Source organism: Anoplolepis gracilipes, chromosome 10 (genome assembly GCF_047496725.1).
Source record: "Anoplolepis gracilipes chromosome 10, ASM4749672v1, whole genome shotgun sequence".
In the NCBI taxonomy this organism is placed as follows: domain Eukaryota; kingdom Metazoa; phylum Arthropoda; class Insecta; order Hymenoptera; family Formicidae; genus Anoplolepis; species Anoplolepis gracilipes.
Window position 1 is genome coordinate 5,243,944 of NC_132979.1, and position 20,862 is coordinate 5,264,805.

Genomic DNA, 20,862 nt, shown 5'->3' on the forward strand with positions numbered 1-20,862 from the left:
TGTTAAAATGAAAAAAAAGATTATACATAGCTAAAATAATAATATGTAATATAATATATTAAAAAAACTCATAATATTTTCATGTACTTTTCAAATCTACCAATTATATAAATCTCTAGCACGGACAAGAACCAAGTTGTTTTATCGGCACCGAAAAATGAATCTAGCCATGTAGTTTCGCCGGTTATAAAATGAATCTAGATGGCGCTAGCGTATTACAAAGAAAAAGTGTCGTATAAAAAACGGCGACCGGCGACTCTTCTCAGACTTCTCTCTGCCGTTACGTTCGTTATGTGTCTGTGACGTTCGTGTTCAGTGTTCAGTGGGCGGGGAATTGATAGAATCTTATGTTTACAAAAATCTTATAGAAAGATTGCTTCGCCAAGTGTGACAGATTAATCGATTTCAAAGATGGTACGTGAAATATATAATTACAAAGCAAATCAATATCCTCTATTAGCAATAAAAATATTTTAATAATAACAGATAAATATGTAGAGAGAATCATGCTCCAAAATGTCATCTCATTCGATTGACGTTTCGATTTCTGTCAGGTGGTTGATAAACTACACACACTTGACAAATTCGAATGTGATATTTGATTATAAAAATTGAATAGATTAGAGAGGAAATATGCTTTTACATCATGTAAAAATCACTCTTATTAAATACATCTGTGATAATTATCTTATATTCGTAGTGATAATTATTAATGTTAATAATTGAATTAGCAATAACGGTAAACATTTAAGTACTTCAAACTTTATGTCTTTACAGATACGTTTCATCCTTATACAAAATAGAGCGGGTAAAACTAGATTAGCAAAGTGGTACATGAATTTTGATGATGACGAAAAACAGAAGTTAATAGAAGAAGTTCATGCAGTTGTAACTGTCAGAGATGCGAAACACACAAACTTTGTTGAAGTAAGTTTGACAAGACACTGTCAATCAACCTTCTTGTGCTACATGAATTATGTAGTCACCATTGTACATGCACAAAATAAATATATGTTTCAGTTTCGCAATTTCAAGATAGTATATAGGCGGTATGCAGGTTTATATTTCTGCATTTGCGTGGACGTTAATGATAATAATCTCTGTTACTTGGAAGCAATCCATAATTTTGTCGAAGTGTTGAATGAATATTTTCACAATGTGTGTGAATTGGATTTAGTCTTTAATTTTTACAAGGTATTATTCTATCTGAACGTATATATACGTTCCATTTTATCATTTTTGTAAACAATTTTGTTGTAAAAAAGTTAATAATTCTTATTGTAACTAATATTTTGAAGCTTTATATATTACTTTATTTTAATTCTATTATTTATTTCTTATTATACATGATGATAATAATTATTTTAGGTGTACACTGTTGTGGATGAGATGTTCTTAGCTGGTGAAATCAGAGAGACGAGCCAAACCAAAGTACTGAAACAACTCTTAATGTTAAATTCGTTAGAATAAAACAGACTCAATTTTTTGGCTTATATGTTAAGAAATGCTTCATCTGAATACGTAACAGACATGTCCAAAGTGGATATACATTTGTAATATGTAGATTATATTGCATAAAATGCCTACACAAATACTCCATGTAATAATATCATTCTGATAATTTCCAATAATTATTTGTTTTATATAAAGAACATAATGTAAAATAATTTTTATATATGTAAATTTGTGTTACAATTTATGAAAGAAAAACATTAGTGCTCAAAATATGAAGAATTATTGTAGGCATGAAAGAACAAATAGAAACAATATATAAAGTATATCCTCTGTGTTTTAAGCATGTAATAAATCTTGTAAATAAATAATAACATCCATAAAATGTCTCTTTTTATTGTTACATACATATATCTTAAAGCATTTGTATTAAAATAAGAAATAATGTTTTTCTCATTATAAGATTACTTATCTCTATATGTGATAAAAAGGATATTGAATCAATATAATTTTTATCAATATATTTATTTTTAAGATCAAAATATATATATACAAAAAATACTCTAATATATAAGAAAGATTATCATTAAATAGAAAAAATTGTAATGTCAATAATCTTTTACATATATCTCTGATTTAATTATGTTGACATAAATGTTGACATACATTTGATTTTGAGTTATAATTCTATTAAAACCATAAATATATCAAAAATATTTCTAATTAATACAAGACTAAAAATAGATCACAAAGTTCACAGTCACTTAACAAGATTCATGGTGAAAAGAAAATAATCCGTGATAGTAAAAGCTAATATATATTTTATAAATATATATACATAATATACATTAAAACCTTCAAAACATATAACTTTGTATGGTTAGTATATTAAGTCACGTCTTAGTAAACTCGCGATTGCAGTATGGCTTTCTGCAGTAGGGTACAAAACGTCGCGTTCACTTCTTGGCACAATAAGTTTGTCATTCTGTCGCCTAGAGCCGCCTGTGCCGAACTGACTCTACCAAGTTGAAGCAATAAGCCTGTGGTGTCTTCGGCCAATGGAGGAAATGCCAAGCATATCCGCGTCAATGACGATAATACTGGCATGAAAAGAACAAATCGATCTTTCGCGGATAACACGCCTAATAGTGTTATCAGAGTATTGATCGCCAGTCGGCAAACGCTCAGTGCCTTTGGTAGAGCGTATTGAATCGCCAGATGCGAAGCCAAATCAACCGCAAATACTTGCTTTTCCGACTCGGGCTGCGACAACAATTCCGGAATCCAGTCGAGACATATGTGCATGGATGGAATTCCGGAAACTGTGATCGGCAATAATTCCCGTGGATAGCCCTGCAAATAAAAGATATTTATCGTGACTAACTGTACTGGAGAATTAATTACAAATAATTAAATTTCAGTAGATTTAGATTTATATAATCATGACTGAGATATAATGGAATAATATAATGGATAAATGTTATGATATGTATTATTTTAGATAATTTATATTAAGATATTATTTGTGTTAAATTATATGAAATTTATTATTGCGAAGATACCTGAAAGTGAACTAATTTAGCCAAGGACGGATCGGCTATAAATACTTGATGTAAGTACGAGCATACAACACTCCTTATTTCTCGGAGCGACCACATTTGTCCGGGAGTATCTCTGTCTTCTGATGTTTCCAAACATGCTTCCAATAAAATTTGCACCGCCGCACTTTCCTGACCAGTCACTAAAGCTATTCTCAAATCTTCTCTCTCTGTTTCACTCGTCAATTGTCCAATTTTCTCGGTCAAAGGCTTATCTTGCATATGTCTAGATAACTGAGATCGCGACGCGGCCAGTGTGGCTTGCAAAATCCTATTGAATATAATTTGTGATTATTTTTATTACAAAAATAATTTAAAATAATTTTTATTTTTATTTAATGAGAATCAAACTTCTCTCAACTTACCTAAGAATCACAGATAAAATCGGCGCGCATCTGAAAACTCTCGTGTCGCATCTCAGTACTTGCAACGGGTCCAATACGATATTGTCTTGCGTTAAGAAAACGTTTTTTACTATTAAATTTTCTATTAATAGCGCGTTTATAGAAAGAACCCACAAACAGCGAGGTAACACGGTATTAAGCCGAAGCCACACTTGTTTATAAAGTTCTGAAATTTAAAAAGTTTGACATAAGTTTTTTATAAATAATAACTTAAACATGTTTGTTATATTAATACTTATAATTAATAATGTTTTTTTTTAATTATAATAATTAAAATATATATTAATAAAAAAAAATAAAATAAGAGACTTCTTAAGGTACATTCATTAAACTGAAAAGTCATTAAATAATTATTAAAATAATGCATATACCTTGTATATATCTAGGAACTTGTTCATCAAGAATATCTTTAAAATAATGTATTATCAGTTCAGCATGAGGCCAGATCTCAGTCGGTTTCATTGTCATTAATTGTCTTAATAATCTTCCTGTTCTTGAAGGACAAGTTTTAACGTGACTAAATGCCTCAACAATTACAATGTCGCTAATCTTTGTATTCTCGTAACTCGCGATAGGGGAATCTATGTTGATCATCTCATCGTCAAGCCAATCGTCCACCAAAGATAGGTGCGGGAAGTGAGTGGCCAATAGCCGGAGAAGTGGCGAAAATAGACTGGCGTAATTCATCTGATCTCGTTGGACTAGTTGTAACAAATATTTGATTGGTAATTCGGATAAAAATTCTGTCGAGTACGACTTGACTTTTCTGCCTTGCGATATGAAGGTATGCATGTTGGACAATCTCACGTCCTCGTATAACAAGAGATAATAGAGCAGCAGTAATTGAGATGTGAGCGAAGGTTTTGAAGTGTTAATATCCATATCAGTATCCATTTGCATGACGTTGAGGTTCTTCTTAAAATCGAAATTTGCTCCGAACACGCTGTTCTGAAACACTCGGCGGATTTCGTTCTCAGTGATAGGCTTATTCGTATGTTCGGATGTTTTGTTGTTTGTCACTAGGATGGAATTCACATAGACTTCCACCAGAGCAGGTAGAACCGGATGTAGTGGCGGCACACTCGCACATATTTGTCGGTATATCCAATTCTTGATGGGTACTCGGTGTTTTGCGAATGCTCGTGACTTCAACAGCTGGTGAATACAGTGAACCGGCAGAAATCCAGGAATATTAGCGTTCAGATTCGCTGTGACCGGCACCTTGACAGCATGAGCAGTAACCACCTGTTCGGTGAAGATTTCCTGCATGAAGATCTGTTTAATCCGCGTGAGATTGTTCGGCCTGATGGGTATCTTCATGCCGAGAGTAGCACAGACCAACTCACAGATTGCTGAAAGCTGATTGCTGTGAAAGTGTATAGCCATCAACAACAGCATCTCACCGAAACTAGCTGTAACGCCGCTTGCGCTTTCAAAATAGGCTTCCTCGCGTACCAGCCATTGTACCCACTCAATACTGCGTTTCTCCAGATTATGATGTCCGATAAGCGAAGGACAAGCTATTAACATACACAATCCGAGGGAAACAAACCTGACACCAGCCGGCGATGGTGGCGGATGTGACGTTAATAGTTGCACGATCATCGCCACTTCGTCATCCTGAAACTTGATGCCGCCGATACCTCTTAGAGCGCAGTAAAGCCTCAGCAACGCGCTTGCCTGCACGACCTGTGACTCCGCTAATTGACTGTCCGTACTCTGCGAAGCGATTGTTTGCAATCGCTTGAGTAGTTCCTCCCGCAGCAATTGCAAGGCCGTCTGAGACTCCCACTTGCGCTTCTGACCATTCCGGATAAACATCGCAATCCATGAGCGTACTTGTTGATCACTACCTAGTAACAAGCCAGACACAAAAGCAACGACATCGCTCTCAGGCTGCGAGCTATTGTCGTTCTCGTGTTCTAAACTCAAAGTGATAGCAAGAGCGGGCATTCTGCACAGCTCTACACATTTCGCTCTGATTGCCAATGCTTGACTCGGATTCATTTGACAGAGCATTGTAATTGCTTGTGTCCTAATTCTACCTAATGCAGACTCTTCCTGTCGTTCTCCATTAGCAATTAAGTGTGCGCAAACCTCCGAAAAACTGTCCGGACTATTGGCGACAATCCAGCAGATGATATCTGGACCATGCTTGACATGTAGCAAAGTCTCTGTAATGTCAAGAATAGATAACAATGTTGGCAACTCTGCGAGTGCTATGCAGATGACATAGCTTATTTCCTCCATATAGACTGCATTGTCGAACAGATCTGACTGTTTGATTTGAAACTCTTGATTCTTTTGCAGTTCCTGTATCTGAGATGTTATATAGAGGATTTCACTGAGCACTAATCTAATCCTACGAATAGACTCGCTGCGTTCAAATTCCAAAGCTAGGCCACTCGACAGAGATTGTGCCAATACGCTATCTCGCTGCACACTGCCAAGCTTTTGTCTGAAATAGATAGACAATTATATATAGCATGTAATATTATTTCTGACATATAATATATATAAAAATAATATATTAAAAATGATAAACTTTAAAATTATAAGCTTAAAAGCGAAAAAATTTAAATAATAAAATACGCTTTTATGACAAAATTTCATATCTTTTTGTGTAAAAATATAATAAAATATAATAAAATGTATAAATTCTAACCTCAATTGCTGCTCCTGTCGAACGTCTGTTTCGAGAGCATGGAAATCGATGGATAAAAGGGCAATGATAGAATTAACAGATTCGATACCCGACAATATTGTAAGAACCTGCTTCCTACCCTCTACGCATTCCATCGTTATATCAAGCGGCGAAATGAGGCTCATTCTAACCAAACACGGCAGGATAGGCCTGATCTCTTTGTGCGAGCATAGTGATAGTTCCTGAATATCAACATTTTGTATCGCCGTGAATACTCGCGGCGATACACGAATACTTTCATACATCTCACTAGAAAATTTCTTTCTTTAATTATCACACAAATTGATTATAATCAATGCTCCGCTTCGCACCGACATGATATGTCAGAACTCAGAACGGTCAGAACTACAGACTACAGCTGACGTAGAGGCAGGGAGAAACCTGAGAAGGGTCACGCCACCTTTTTAAAGCGGATAGAACAACGTGGTTAGATCCATTTTTTTCGATGCCACGGTAAAACAACCGGTTGGTTCATGTCCGTGCTAAATCTACAATTGTGGATTTGAAAAGTACATGGAAATATTATAGGTTTATATATTTTATTATAGATATATTATTTTAACTGCTCATAAATTTTTCTTTATTTTAAATCATTTATTGTTATGGATAATAATAGCTAATATATACTATTAGAGAGATTATTAAAATTATTAAAAATTATTTACATACGTTGCAATCATGAAGTCTTTTTTTTGTATTTATATTTGTATTGTATAGTATAATGTATATATATATATATAATAGTATAATGTATATATTAAATTATATATGTAATTATACATATACAAAAAATGTACATGGTTTTCAAGTATCTTGAGGATACACAACACCCAATTGTCTGCGAATTTCGTCCTCCAATCTTGCCAATAATAGAGATGTCTCGTGTGTTACTTTTGGACTTTCTATCAAACCTACATACACAAAAATATTTTATATTAAAATCGGTAAAATTTAGTTGTACACATAAATAATAATTTTTATTATTATAGAAAAATTTATACTTTATATATAGCAACTTATAATTTATTTTCTATAGTATATATAAATAAATAAATAAATAAATAAATAAATAAATATATATATATATATATATATAATTTAAAAATGTTTTTTTACACAAAAGAGATGTATTACAAAATAGCGCTTTACCTTTTAGAATACATTCGCGAGCTTCGGCGGCTTCGTAGGAAAGTCCGACAGAATTTTTAAGCTTAAACTGAATCTCCTGATTTGATTCTGGCAGCGAAAACTGTTTCACTGTTTCATTCGGTAGCTCGACTGTCGTTGGACACCAGAAAGTCGGCAATTTTATCATACCCTTAGTGCCGCAAATATACGCTTCATTTGGTAAAGTAACCAATCCATGTGACATGATGGTCGCAGTGCGATCTCCCTTGTAAAACAAAGTAGCCGACATAGACATGTCGACGCCATTCTCGTTTACAACCCCTGAGGCTTTTATACTCTCCGGCATCTCGTTACCGTAGACCAAACAGGCGAATTGCAAACAGTAAATGCCGAGATCCAGAATTGTACCGCCGCCCAATTCCTTTTTACTGAAACGTACGAATCGTGCAAAATTAATTTTCGATTAATTAATTCAGAGATAAACAGCCTAAAAAATTAATTTCATCGTTCTTTAGACAATTGCTGTTTTTTTGATTTCTTTTTTTTATCTGTATATATTTAAACTTAATAAATATTATACGAACGTTATCCGATCCACGTGAGGAAATCTGAAACCTAAGGATGCGATCACTTGATGAACGTCACCGATGTTGCCGGATGCGAGTTCCTTCCTGACAGCGTCGTATGCAGGGAAGCAACGACTCCACACAGCCTCCATTAGGAACAGCTTCTTGCTTCTCGCATAATTGATCAATTCTGTAGCCTGTTTCAAATTCATTGTCAACGGCTTCTCGCATAGAATGTGCTTGTTATGCTTCAGCATCATCATCGCGATATCGAAATGTTGAGGATGGAGCGTACCGATGTATACAATGTCTTAAAAAGAAACAGTAGATATAAATATTACACATATTTCCATGTAACAAAATTACTGTACATATCTTTATACTCAATATTATTATACTTTAAATATTTCTATCTAGACTTATATTAAGATGAAATTTTTTTTGTAGAAATAGATGTGTAGGATACGTAATTCTTATTAATATACAAATTAATAAAACTGGAAGAGATCTGTGTTATCTGCGTGTAGATATCAATTTCTTTATCCAGAGCCAAGTTTTCATATAATTATCCAAGGCCTTTGGGATAAATTAATAATTAATAATTAAGAAATTTTTATTAATATGAATTAATGAAACCGAAAGAGATCCAGTATTATCTGCGTGTAGATACCAATTTCTTTATCCAGAGCTAATTTTTCGTAATCATCGAAGGCCTTTGGGATCTTGTGGAGGGTCGCGAAAGCTTGTGCACGTGACAATTGTTGCGCCGCGACGGCGATTATCTTGTGCTCCTTCGCCGGCAAAGTATGCATTGCCGTCGCAAAATCGTGCGCGATCTGTCCCGCGCTGGCGATGCCCCACCGTAGAGTAGCCATCTAAATTTATTTGAATACACAAAATAACTCTATTAATTTTTTAAACTATATATCATATGCATGAGATATCAACTTTTTCAATGAGAGTGTGTATTTCGATATTTCTAGCAAAAGTGAAATTTTATTTTCTCACATTCTTTTCTTTAATAAAATTTAAGAAAAAAGATGATATTGAAAATTTTAGAATATTAAAAAATTAACAATAATGTAATATTTTTATATTAGGACTTGATGAGAAAGAAAGTTGTTTTTTGAAAATTGCTTTTTTCTTGATGAAATTTTCACGGAAATGTAGTGTCAAAAAAATTTTAATTTTTTTTAAATTAATTATACGTAAAAGTATTAATAGTTATATCATAAAATAAAATTAAATTAAAGAAATTTCAATAACTTTCAGCACATAGAATCATATAAGAATATAAGAATTCTTTATTCCAAATATTCTCAGAATAATGTGCTGTTTGGATTAAAAGATTATCTCTCTCTCTCTCTCTCTCTCTCTCTCACAATATGTATGTCTCTGCTGCATCATCAGATAAATGCGTAATAACACTTATAATAAAAAAATTGTTTAAATATAACTATTAAAAGAAATTTATTTTTAAACATTTTTAAGTATTCTCGATTCAAATTTCAATTATTGATACAATCGATATATAATTTTGTTAAATTCCATTTCGATTGCAAATGAATGTGAATAAATATACTTTATAATTTTTTTTTCTTCGCATCTGCATTTCATCCTAATTATAATTACTTTTATTGTTCTTGATTACTTTTTTTATCCTGTCGATACTTTCGTTTGTCTTTAATATATTGAAAACTAACTTTGTAAATAGCTTAATCTAACCTTTTACAATCTAATTCATCTTTGAAAACACATTTTTAAAATCATTAGATAAATTTTAAAAGTAACAAGGATTTAATAATTTTTAAAAGTAAAAAACCCTTTAAAAGTAGAAAGAGATAAATATATACTCACTGTCGCAAAATCGAAGTAGTCAAGACACACAACTTATACTAACCACTTCATATATAACAGAGCTTTATATATACAGCTTATTATCAGTTTGTATGTGTAACTTATCTTGCTTTTCGACTTTTAATCGACCTCTACAATGTTATATATGAAAGTCATTAAGAATGTTTAGTTTATCATATTTGTATCTTTCCATGCATGATTTTACATTATATATTATACAATTATCTTTTATTATTGCTGATGTTGCTTAATCTATTATGTCATGTCATATGCGTCACACAAAGTAGAGAAAATATACTTATTATAGAAAATATCCATAAATAAAACAAATATAACCATATATTTTTGAAAGAATTATGAAATACGCTTAAATCTTATGCAATACTACAAATCTAGTATTATGTAATATACATAAGGAACTTTATATTCTCTCTTACAGGTTAACCTTAACTAACTTATAAGAATTTTTCCGTGATTACTTTTTTAAATTCTTTTTATAAATTAATGATTATATTTTTCTATATGATTAATTTCACGCATATTTTGTTGTAAACATAGTTATTTCTCTCAAGGGAAATATTTTACATAAAGCTCGTCCACGTAACAATGCATGAGGCACTGGCCCGTACATTCGTGAATCTGTAGAATTATTACTGTTATCACCTTCTAACCATACATATCCATAAGGTATCTGAAAAGATATATATCATTAATATACAATAATTATATATTAATTATAATTTATATTTAATTAAAAGAATAGAAATAAGATATATATGAGAAGTAATAAATATATAATTCTTAGTAAAGTTTACCGTCGTTACATTCAGACCATTCCTTATATTGTCACCAGGTAAGCCTGCAATTCGCTTGCATATATTTTGTTTCGGATTTGTGGGACATTTGGAAATGACAATGTCGCCTTTTTTGAGCTTTTGTAATCTAACTGATATTCGTTCCATAATTAATACATCATTAGTATATAACGTAGGTTCCATGGATGGACCACTACACTGTAATTATCGACACGCATGCAGCATATTTAATCCTTATAAAAAAATGTATAAATTTATTTATAAAAAGGGGTTATATTTTGTTATATATTATATGGTATTGCACGTACGATAAAATGACAAATTTTATTTATAAAAAATAAATTTACTGTACGTTACTTTGTGGTGTGCTTTTAAGAAACCTATGCAATTGAATGACAATTTTTTTAATGCAGATAATAATACAATATGACATTTTATTTAAATTATTATTATTTTAAGTTAGATTTCGGTCAATAATATAGAACGCCGATTTTTTATGTAGAAAAAATTTTTAAAACTGTAGAACTTGAAAAAAAAAATTTTTTAACGATGCAAAAGAAAATAAAATGTTAGAAATTTTACTTATATATTTATCTCAATATATCGCGCTATATATATATTAATACATACCACAACGATATCTCCTACATATTCATACACGCAGTATGTCATACATGCACATGGTACGAATCCGCGTATAACCTTAGACACAAATTTACTCATCATGTGTAACGGATTGCCACTCGTCTCGACGAGGAAGATTCACGCAAAACACTTCTCCTCATTTGACTTGTCAGAATCGTGTACATAACTCGTAAATCTCCCAAACTGTGCGATCACATACCTGTAATTCATTCAATTTCATTTATGTCTAACTCAACTTGCAATTGTATCATTTTGTACTTTTTTTTCTCCCTTTTATATGTTGACAGGTCTGTTCTTTCTTTAGTCGCATTACATTCAACTCGAAATACATATGTATATGGCATATAACGCACAAAACAATATTGCCAACTGGGAAAAAATTCACATCATTGATCGTGCTCCAGAAACTTCGCTTTACGTCGAAGCTTTTGTCCAAACACGTGTGGAGCGGCAAATTGTAATAAATGACAATTATTCAAATAACACAATTGTACAAAAGTCACGAAAAAGCGTTAATCTTCCCAAGTATTTTTTGACTTATTTTTGACAATTTACAGTTATTGCGGAAATTAAAATCGATATTTAATATAAGTTTCATCGAACTGGCATGTGATAACGATCCGCAATTCGCGAATGGATATAAAACACGATATTTGAGATAATGTTCTTTTTCGTAAATTGATGTCACCTAATTTAAATGATATCGGTGTAAATATGTATTTGCGAAAAAAAAAAGTATTATGAAAAACATATTAAAATTTTTTCAATTAGACCAAACTAATTTTTATATTTTACATAATTGTGTGAATTTACTCGAAAAGATTTAAAAAAAAAATCTGTACCTTTTAGCAGATAAAATTGAAACAAAAATCTATACCTTCCAACACAGGGGAAGAAGAAATTTGCGATAGAATAATGCGGATGGAAGGAGAGAAAATATCTTGTCGTCTAATTATATTTCACTTCCAGGAGAAGGATCGATCGATCCCGGGATATTGTCCTGGAGCTTTCGCGAAAGATCCCGGCGATGGGCGCATTTTCACGGGCGAATCTAACTGGAGCAACAACTGGCACGGGTTCGCGGAGCGCGTCGCGGGTCTCGCGCAGAATCTCGCGATATATCTCGCTAGAATCACCCCCTTAATCGGGCACCGTCGGCGAATCTCGGGCTCGGCTCGCGGTCGTGTCCCTCGGCCCGTGTTCCTGCGCCGTGTGCGATGAATATCTCGCGTTTAGTTTAGTGTCTAGCACAGGTTACGGTCCGATCGACCAAGGACCGGGGATATCACACACGACGTGCGCGATATCGCGACAAGTGTCGACGGCTCGGTTCAGAGTGCTACGTAGGAGGTAAAAAAAAAGGGTGACATATAAACGGATAACGCGCGCGCGACGTTGAAGGGGAGTGACACGCGACGTGGTGCGTGGTGCGCCCGCCCGTACGCACGCACGGCGTCGAGAACGCGCGACCGCACGCACGCACACGCATACACACATAAATATATATATATATTTATATATATATATATATATATATATACACGTATATAACACACACACATATACATACAATACACACACACACACAAATATATATACATACACTCGCACACGTACGAGAGTGCGGTAGGAGGAGGAGGAGGAGGAGGGAGGCGGAGGAGGAGGAGACGGTCTTCTCCCGTCCCACACGGCGCCAATTTAATGGATCCGACCATCGGTTGGTACCAACCGGAGCAGTACGGCCCCGCCAAGACTTTGTGGATGCACATTTGGGAGGTTGAGAAGGGCATCGACGTACTGACCCTGCGTAACGACGCGAACACCGCGATGGGCGTGCGACTGCAGCAGGACTTTCTCGCGCTGGACACGAGCCCGGCGGCGGCCGTAACCGGCACCACGCCGTCATCCAACACCGGTACCGCCGGTACCACCACGGGCTTGGGCTCGGGTAATAACAACGACGGCAGTAATAGCAGCAACAATAACGGCAGTGCCAACAACGGCGGCAACGTCAGCAACGGTAACAACGGCCGCGCCACCGTTCACGGCAATCCCGCTGGCAACGGCGAGCAGCATCGCGTACCCCACAACGCCTGCAACAATTACTACAATCCGTCGCGCAGGAAAAGCGATAATCGTGCGAGCACCTACGGCATGAATTACAACTACGAAGCTCTCGTGGGCGAGTACGGTGGCTGTCCTTGGCGCGTGCCGAACAAGCATTATTCCAGGGGAGTGATCGGGTGAGTATTTTGCGATTGCCTTTAGAGTTTTCGCTGAGAAAAATCGCCACGCGGTCCATATGGCCGTTAGTTAGGTTAGGTCACTTTGTATAGACGCGACGCGTCTCTCGGAGAAACGATATTCAAGGCTAAACGAGAGGATGATGGTATCTGAATTAGAAAAGGAAAAACTGGGAATCGCGGCTTGTGATTGCAATTTGGAATTTATTTTGGATTTTTTAAAATATTCTCTTATCCGAAAGGCTTCTTATATACATGATGCATTTCTTTATCTTCAAACGCCAACTATATAAGTTTACAAATAAAGCTACATATAAAAAGTTTGAAATTACATCGTTATAATTCGTTGGGCTATAAAAAATTGTAAACATGTTTTATATTTGGATATACAATTCAAGGGATTTGTTGGGGATTATAATTTGAAGGACAAGGTGAAATCATCTCGCAAAGATACCTTGATAATACTCGAAATTCTAAATAATATTTGCATAGAAATTTGCATTTATTAATTATGTTTTTATATTTGTAAGCAGATATTTAATTATATTGATTTTTTCTAGGTTCATATTAAATTAATATGTGTAAAGAAACATTAAATCAATATTAAAATATAATACAAGCATTACATTATATATTTAATTTCAATTCCTATCCAAGACTAATAGATACATATAAAATTATACATTTTTTTTAATTTAATATTTTATGTTATTTTGATCATCTTGTGTAACTGTTTCCGAATAATTGAACAATGAAAAGAGGAAAAGATACTTTAGAAATATTTGAAAACTGTTTCTGGATAATGTTGAATATATATTGAATATAATGATATCTTCTGTTTAGATTACATGAGGAGATAGAAGATTTTTTTGCGTACATGTGTCCCTCGCATGAAGAACACGTTTTAAGATTAAGAGTTGTAAAGAGAATAGAACAAGTAATTTATGATCTCTGGCCGGACTCTAAAGTCGAAGTGTTTGGCAGTTTTCGCACTGGTTTATATTTGCCTACAAGGTATGTGCTGATATACGTATCTATACAAAAATGATAATTTAATATTTTGTTACTAAAAACATTCACAAAATAGATAATACTCTAGATTTAAAAATTTAATTCACACACATACATACATATAATGTGTCTAAAATATTGAAAAATAAGCTTATAATTATATGTAATAAAAATGTAATAATGAAATATGGACAATACCTTTGATTTTTTATTATTACAGTGACATAGACTTGGTAGTAATAGGGATGTGGACACATCTTCCATTACGTACTTTGGAACGTGCTTTACTAGATCAAAATATTGCTGAGCCGTCATCTATTAAAGTGTTAGACAAGGCCAGCGTGCCGATCGTCAAACTGACCGACAAAGAAAGCGAGATTAAAGTGGATATCAGTTTTAACATGAACAACGGCGTCAAGTCTGCGGATTTGATAAACTCCTTTAAGAGACGATATCCAGTACTAGAGAAACTAGTCATGGTGTTGAAGCAATTCCTACTACAGAGAGATCTTAACGAAGTATTTACCGGCGGTATATCCTCCTATAGTCTAATACTCATGACCATTAGTTTTTTACAAGTGAGTATAATTATTGTAATAAATATATTATTATCCTAATCAGCTGCTTAACAAATTGAGCCAAAATTAATGATTGAATCATAAACAACTTTTTTTAATTACTTCAGCTACATCCGAGACAAAATGCTTATTGTTCAAATGCCAATCTGGGGGTGCTGTTGATAGAATTTCTAGAATTATATGGTAGAAAGTTCAACTATGTTAAGACTGGCATTCGTGTAAAGGATGGTGGTACTTACATATCTAAGGAGGAGGTCTAATAATTTTTTACATTTACAATAGCGAGAATTTTACATATTAACATAGAAGCGTTTCGCTAATAGTTTTATTTATTAACAGGTTCAACGAGATATGATAGATGGCCATCGGCCATCCCTGTTATGTATAGAAGACCCACTAACACCTGGAAATGATATTGGTCGTAGTAGTTACGGCGCTTTGTATGTAAAAGATGCATTTGATTGGGCCTATTTTGTCCTTTCTCAAGCAGTCAGTCCCTTAAATATCTTAATCAATGACGCCAGTAAAGTAAGGTAAAGATATAATTGTATTATTATTTTTTGAATAAATTTGATTTTATTTATATTTATATGATATCGAAAATAACAAACTATACTTTTATTATATGCAGCATTCTAGGAAGAATAATCCGCGTGACCGACGAAGTAATAGATTACCGTAGGTGGATCAAAGAAACATTCCTGCTACCTGTAAATGAAGGAGATTCTCTGTCAAGCTCAACTGGTTCTGATGCATCTACTCTTTCAGCTCCTGCCAGTGATACGGTAAATATCACTGAGAATAGATATCTTTATTAAATTAACAGATATCTTTCATTACATTATTAGTATCTTTATTAACACTTCTTTATATCAAGTAACATCTTCCATTAATATTGACTTTATTTTACATCTTTTGTAATATTTATACATATATGGAGAATAATACATTTTAAAGCATAATTATTACATGTTCAATGAAATTCTTTTTAATCTCGAATTACTAATCTGTCTAAGGATTCCGAGTGCAGTCGTGGCAACTCTCCGAATACTGGCGGAAAAAACGATAATGATAAAAACAAAGATAGGCACATTTATAATAGTCAACAAATTCATCCTTATCCGGGAAAGAAAACGTTCAAGGCAATCACTCATGGTATGGCATTTAAGCGATTCTGTTTGCTATCTCTGTATATTATAAAATTACTGCAACAAATTTAAAGATTGCTAAATAATATATAGTTTATTTATTATATTACATAAATAATAATATAAGATTCAAGTTTATTCCATATTACCCTGTATTATCTCGACATTTTTCTTTTGCAGCTCATCATCAACAGAATTTCAAAGGCAGTTATCACATTAACAACAATATAGCCGGTCAAAACAAAATTAAGCACGCACTTCACAATAATGGAAACAATAATAACAATAACAACAATAATACTAGTCACAGTCCGAGTTCTAGGCTAAACATAATGAAGAGGAGGAAGTGTACGATGCAACGTGGGACTGGTGATTGTGTACGGTGATGAAACGTACATGATGATTTTGGACATTACTTCCGTCACTTAAGTAGCGAGCTCAATATCATAACTGTGTGATAGAAAGACAGCGATTAAGTCGATCACATAACAACCGAATCATCCTATACAATTCTCTCCTCTTCTCTCTTTTATTACTTTCAATTAAATATACAGAAGGGCACAAAAAAAAATGTTTATGGTTCTAAGAGAACTTACAGTTTGGAAATTTTATAATTCTTGTACGGAACAAGAATGCCCATGCAGAAAATGGCTATACATATATACATATTTTTTTTCCATTTTGCCAGAATCATAATTTTCTCTGTACGCAAAAATTTGTACCAAAGACGTACAGAATTTCTATCGCGAATCAAGATAGGATCCGTTTATATTTCCCTTTTATTGTACAGGATATACCTGTGTAATAATGTTTTATCAATTATTGTTTATCAAAAATTAGTAAATTATTATTGCCATCGTCAAATAGCAATTGCGTGTTCAGCCATGATGAGTAATATAACATAATACATTTATATAATATAAATGGGAAGGGGGGTATATATATACATGGATATAAGTTGTACGTTTTTCTCTTGGGAACTTTAATAGACGAAACTATAAAACACACGCTAATAGTGACAACAAAAACTTAGTTTTCTATATGGAACTATATTCTTATAACAAGAGGGTGACAGTGAACTTGTGGTGATATTGGGACTTATCTAATGTACATATTGTAATATATACATCACATCAAAGAGATAGAAAAGTAAGTCTAAGAGTTACCTATTATAAATATTTAATCTTTTTTTTTTTTTTTTTATCTAAAACAGTTTATTACAATGGTTTTACTATACAAATTCACGGATGAAACCATATCTATTTGAGAATGTACTATTGTTTTTCTATATTTTTTTCTCTATCGAACGTATAAACTATATCGCTGTGAAAATTTTAGTATATTTTTCAGATTTTAATAAAATTACAAGTTCATGTGCGTACACGCGCTAGTAGAGTACGATGGTATAAAAAAAAAAAAAAAAATTTTGAATAAAAATATTTTTAAAAAATAGCTTATTATCTTGAGACAGAAACACAGATATACACATACGTGATGACAACGCTTCGAATCTTTGCAGTCTTTCGTAGCAACAATACCTTTTTTTTCTTGCGAATTTGCTTTATCTACCTTCTTTTGTACAGAAACACTAATTTCTTAATATTAGTTCATAATTCTTAATATCTCCTCAACAATGACGTATTATTTTTATATCAGATAATTAAAACACACACGTTTGTATTATACAAAGGGAAAAACGAAGAATCTGATATTTATGAATCTTACATTGCATTTCATGAAACTTATGTATATGACAATACGCAAAACGGCCTTGACATTACTTAAAAGCTCCGTATATTACGTTCGTCGATCATGGTAGACGTAGTTCATTATTAAATATTACATTCCGTTGACGCAATAACTGAGAGGACAGAGAATAAAAATATTTACTGAAGCAAAACTCTTCAATAATGTCAGATTAAAATTTTTTTCTGGTGCAGCTGTGTGCATTTTTGTATGTTCAACGATTTTTAACGTGCGATGCAAAGATTACTCCTAAATTCTTTAGTTTAGTCACGTGAATTGATATTTAGCTTTCAAATCTTTTTTAAATTATATAATATCCAGTATTTTTTTCATGTATATTATTTAACTTAAAAAGCTCTTTCGTATAATATTGTATGCTGTGATTGAATTTAATAATTAAATTGTCAATTGCTTAAAGATATATATAAATATATATAAATATATAATTTAAATGTTACTGTGTAAAGCATTATATAGCTATACTACATTTTTAAAACTATGTAAACTATTATTATTACCGCTTAGTGATCCTCAGCAAGTTACATGTTTTTTTATAAATATCAGAATTTCGTAATCACACACATTGAAAGTTTGATAACGAAATCACTTCGTAATCACTCATATTTATCGAATTTTCCCGAGCGATTATTGGAATTTCTGTAAAAAAAAAAAGCAAAAAAAAAAGAAAATGAAAAAGAAAAAAAAGAGTTTAATAAATATGAATGATGCCGATGTCTGATCTTAATTATTTCTTGTCATTTGTATACTTTTCAGCAAAGCGATTTTACCTCATAGTTATTGTTTAAAAGCAGTTATAGATAGTTTATAAACTTCTCGATAGCAATATGAATCTCTATAATCTCCGTATTTTCCAAAAATTTTGATAGTCGTGTATATTTATATTCATGCGAATATATATTTTTAAATAAGCAATAATGTAACGATGTAACGCGATCAGTAATGCGGCTTTACCTTTGTAGAATTGTACTGTCGTCTCACAACCGTTACATTGAAATTGTAAAAAAAAAAAAAAATAATTAAATGCATTACTCTGACGGTTCGCAACTGTGTAATTACGAACTTTCGAAAGTACAGGCATTTAATGTCTGTTGCCTACGCTCACGGTTTTTTTTTTCTTTCTTTATAAAAACTTGCGCGAGGAGAAAGGAAAGTGAGATAGTGATTATGCGTTATTGTTAATCTGGCAGCGACTTGTACTTATAATTATCTCTATTTGTAAGTTTGTATACATTTAATCTGAAGTGAAAAATGTGTGAGAAATGTACAGAAATGAAATAAATCTTACTTACCTTTCTTCAATCAAGTTTGATACATTCCACTAACTTACATTTTATATAATTTTTAGTATATTAATTTATATTTACATATTTTAATATATAACTTAATATATATTTTAACCTATAAATTTACTTTAATAGCAATCATGATCTCTGATGTAACCACACGGTATTTATTAAAATTTTGCCACTTGTACATATATACAAGCGTTCAGAGAAAGAATTACTGTACATAGTGAGACTAAATTATTTAAGGATAATTTAATTTATTTTCGAGCACAGAGTCCGTCGATCGGATTCATGTCGAGCTTCTTCATACGATCTAATTGTGCCAGTCGGCGTTCTAACGAGAACGTTTCTGGCAATTCTGGATAGGCTGAATGAGAAAAAAATAACGTGTTAAACCAAGATTTCTCAAAGTGAATTGAATCACATTAAAATATAAACATACCAAATACTTTGAAGTATAAGTATAGCCAAAAGCCAGTGGTTATAAGTAAGCAGCTTAATCCACAAATGCCTTTCCACTCTCCTGTCGGTGCTTCCATTTCGCTGAATGTTTGGCGAAAACTAGCACGGTACAGAGCTTTCTTCTCTTCAATAGACAGCTTCTTCCAATCTCCCTTTTCTTTCTCTTTCAGCGCCTGACATAGCAATTTGACCATTGTTATCAAATAGTGATTTACAAAGGATTATTATGTCATTGTTATCTTTTTCTTTCTTACCAAAACATCAGGAGTATTTTCCTTCCAACGTATTGCAGGACAGGGGAAATCTACTCGGTCTAAGTAAGTAGGTTCACCATTGTATCCATAGCCAACCACATCCCTGTTACCAATGCTGTCTACTGTCACCAATCCGCATCTTTGTATTTGGATAATGGGTCGCAATCGACTTGCAAACAGTCTGCCTGCCATTATTTACTGAAAAGAAATTTGAAATATTTAGGCAAGCTGTATTATTCTAAAATATATATTTTTTTACATTGCGACAATTCTATATAAATAATTCAATGTCTTTTTTGATCATTTTTCGAATCTCGTACATCAATATTTTACTAAGATGTGTGTGTATATATGTATGTTTAATTTTACTAGCGATCTTTTTTATCATAAATTACTTATTTGTCATGTAACATGAGATTAAATGCGTGACCCTCTCAAAATTTTTTTTTTGCCTTAACATTAATCTAATAACCTTGTCAAGAAACGTCAATATATTCAAGGAATATTTTATATTTCTGAAATTACACACGATATGCGAGTGAAGGTGTTACCTAACTGACAATAAAGATAGTCGAGAGCCGAGGATGGAAATTGCGCATAAAAAAAAAATCACGCACAGGGAGATGGCCCGCGTTACATAATCGGGGTAATATCACGATTTCGATCGGAAAAATACGTTGCATGAAAAAATGGGAAATTAATGTACTTACTGTCTGCGAAGACAACTCACACAGGACCAAGTAAAATGGCCTAGAATAGCAGGTTAGCACCAGACGAGATGTCAAGTATGTTCAAAAATGCAGCTCACCTTTCAACCTTCAATTTCTTGGGCTTTGAGCTACATTCTGATTGATTCTGACATTGAAGGGTAGCATACGCACACAAGCGCAACACACATCGTATATATGTGTTGCGCAGTACGCTCTGCGCACCACATGCACGTG

General features: G+C 33.0%; 6 protein-coding genes across 8 annotated transcripts; 2 read left to right on the forward strand and 4 right to left on the reverse strand.

Moving 5' to 3' along the window:
* The first annotated feature begins 277 nt into the window (after positions 1-277).
* Ap-2sigma (adaptor protein complex 2, sigma subunit) lies at positions 278-1,837 on the forward strand. Its single transcript, XM_072900731.1, has 4 exons — positions 278-414; positions 778-927; positions 1,021-1,194; positions 1,369-1,837. The coding sequence occupies exons 1-4, from the start codon at positions 412-414 to the stop codon at positions 1,468-1,470; spliced, it is 429 nt and encodes a 142-aa protein (XP_072756832.1). The 5' UTR covers positions 278-411; the 3' UTR covers positions 1,471-1,837.
* Positions 1,838-2,250: 413 nt separating this feature from the next.
* On the reverse strand, positions 2,251-6,935 carry Ints2 (integrator complex subunit 2). Its single transcript, XM_072901159.1, has 6 exons — positions 6,828-6,935; positions 6,120-6,646; positions 3,826-5,912; positions 3,416-3,620; positions 3,015-3,321; positions 2,251-2,805 (listed from the first exon to the last, which is right to left on the reverse strand). The coding sequence occupies exons 2-6, from the start codon at positions 6,401-6,403 to the stop codon at positions 2,353-2,355; spliced, it is 3,336 nt and encodes a 1,111-aa protein (XP_072757260.1). The 5' UTR covers positions 6,404-6,646; positions 6,828-6,935; the 3' UTR covers positions 2,251-2,352.
* LOC140670525 (trans-1,2-dihydrobenzene-1,2-diol dehydrogenase) lies at positions 6,885-20,397 on the reverse strand. Its single transcript, XM_072901169.1, has 6 exons — positions 20,391-20,397; positions 9,710-9,727; positions 8,523-8,727; positions 7,871-8,162; positions 7,308-7,714; positions 6,885-7,069 (listed from the first exon to the last, which is right to left on the reverse strand). The coding sequence occupies exons 3-6, from the start codon at positions 8,725-8,727 to the stop codon at positions 6,963-6,965; spliced, it is 1,011 nt and encodes a 336-aa protein (XP_072757270.1). The 5' UTR covers positions 9,710-9,727; positions 20,391-20,397; the 3' UTR covers positions 6,885-6,962.
* Positions 9,734-11,368, reverse strand: LOC140670528 (mitochondrial inner membrane protease subunit 1). Its single transcript, XM_072901177.1, has 3 exons — positions 11,155-11,368; positions 10,525-10,722; positions 9,734-10,400 (listed from the first exon to the last, which is right to left on the reverse strand). Exons 1-3 carry the CDS (start codon positions 11,248-11,250, stop codon positions 10,242-10,244), a joined length of 453 nt encoding a protein of 150 aa, XP_072757278.1. The 5' UTR covers positions 11,251-11,368; the 3' UTR covers positions 9,734-10,241.
* LOC140670522 (terminal nucleotidyltransferase 4B) lies at positions 12,336-19,838 on the forward strand. The gene is made up of 8 exons (XM_072901165.1): positions 12,336-13,412; positions 14,256-14,426; positions 14,644-15,001; positions 15,109-15,255; positions 15,341-15,534; positions 15,633-15,786; positions 16,018-16,156; positions 16,330-19,838. The coding sequence occupies exons 1-8, from the start codon at positions 12,871-12,873 to the stop codon at positions 16,533-16,535; spliced, it is 1,911 nt and encodes a 636-aa protein (XP_072757266.1). The 5' UTR covers positions 12,336-12,870; the 3' UTR covers positions 16,536-19,838.
* On the reverse strand, positions 17,328-20,784 carry LOC140670527 (cytochrome c oxidase subunit 4 isoform 1, mitochondrial). Of its 3 annotated transcripts, none has more exons than XM_072901174.1 (4): positions 20,629-20,784; positions 19,919-20,116; positions 19,645-19,837; positions 17,328-19,569 (listed from the first exon to the last, which is right to left on the reverse strand). In XM_072901174.1, exons 2-4 carry the CDS (start codon positions 20,108-20,110, stop codon positions 19,460-19,462), a joined length of 495 nt encoding a protein of 164 aa, XP_072757275.1. In that variant the 5' UTR covers positions 20,111-20,116; positions 20,629-20,784; the 3' UTR covers positions 17,328-19,459. The 3 variants fall into 3 exon arrangements, with proteins under 3 accessions (XP_072757275.1, XP_072757276.1, XP_072757277.1); XM_072901175.1 differs by lacking the exon at positions 20,629-20,784 and adding an exon at positions 20,470-20,619; XM_072901176.1 differs by lacking the exon at positions 20,629-20,784 and adding an exon at positions 20,391-20,593.
* Between the last annotated feature and the right edge of the window lie 78 nt (positions 20,785-20,862).

Bases quoted from the DNA above. Each gene is read 5' to 3' on its own strand.
- Ap-2sigma (XM_072900731.1), top strand. The intron at 928-1,020 runs GTAAGTTTGACA...TATATGTTTCAG, and splicing joins AACACACAAACTTTGTTGAA to TTTCGCAATTTCAAGATAGT. The intron at 1,195-1,368 runs GTATTATTCTAT...TAATTATTTTAG, and splicing joins TAGTCTTTAATTTTTACAAG to GTGTACACTGTTGTGGATGA.
- Ints2 (XM_072901159.1), bottom strand. From the start codon at position 6,403: ATGTATGAAAGTATTCGTGTATCGCCGCGAGTATTCACGGCGATACAA. The intron at 3,621-3,825 runs GTATATGCATTA...TTTAAATTTCAG, and splicing joins AGTTCCTAGATATATACAAG to AACTTTATAAACAAGTGTGG. The intron at 3,322-3,415 runs GTAAGTTGAGAG...TATATTCAATAG, and splicing joins ATTTTATCTGTGATTCTTAG to GATTTTGCAAGCCACACTGG.
- LOC140670525 (XM_072901169.1), bottom strand. From the start codon at position 8,727: ATGGCTACTCTACGGTGGGGCATCGCCAGCGCGGGACAGATCGCGCAC. The intron at 8,163-8,522 runs GTATCTACACGC...TTTCTTTTTAAG, and splicing joins AGCTCTGGATAAAGAAATTG to ACATTGTATACATCGGTACG. The intron at 7,715-7,870 runs GTTCGTATAATA...CGTACGTTTCAG, and splicing joins CCTCACGTGGATCGGATAAC to TAAAAAGGAATTGGGCGGCG.
- LOC140670522 (XM_072901165.1), top strand. From the start codon at position 12,871: ATGGATCCGACCATCGGTTGGTACCAACCGGAGCAGTACGGCCCCGCC. The intron at 15,002-15,108 runs GTGAGTATAATT...TAATTACTTCAG, and splicing joins TGACCATTAGTTTTTTACAA to CTACATCCGAGACAAAATGC. The intron at 15,256-15,340 runs GTCTAATAATTT...ATTTATTAACAG, and splicing joins CTTACATATCTAAGGAGGAG to GTTCAACGAGATATGATAGA.
- LOC140670527 (XM_072901174.1), bottom strand. From the start codon at position 20,110: ATGGCAGGCAGACTGTTTGCAAGTCGATTGCGACCCATTATCCAAATA. The intron at 19,838-19,918 runs GTAAGAAAGAAA...TTGCTATGTCAG, and splicing joins AAAATACTCCTGATGTTTTG to GCGCTGAAAGAGAAAGAAAA. The intron at 19,570-19,644 runs GTATGTTTATAT...TTTCTCATTCAG, and splicing joins CTTATACTTCAAAGTATTTG to CCTATCCAGAATTGCCAGAA.
- LOC140670528 (XM_072901177.1), bottom strand. From the start codon at position 11,250: ATGATGAGTAAATTTGTGTCTAAGGTTATACGCGGATTCGTACCATGT. The intron at 10,723-11,154 runs GTATGTATTAAT...CGATAATTACAG, and splicing joins ATGTAGGAGATATCGTTGTG to TGTAGTGGTCCATCCATGGA. The intron at 10,401-10,524 runs GTAAACTTTACT...ATATCTTTTCAG, and splicing joins ATGGTCTGAATGTAACGACG to ATACCTTATGGATATGTATG.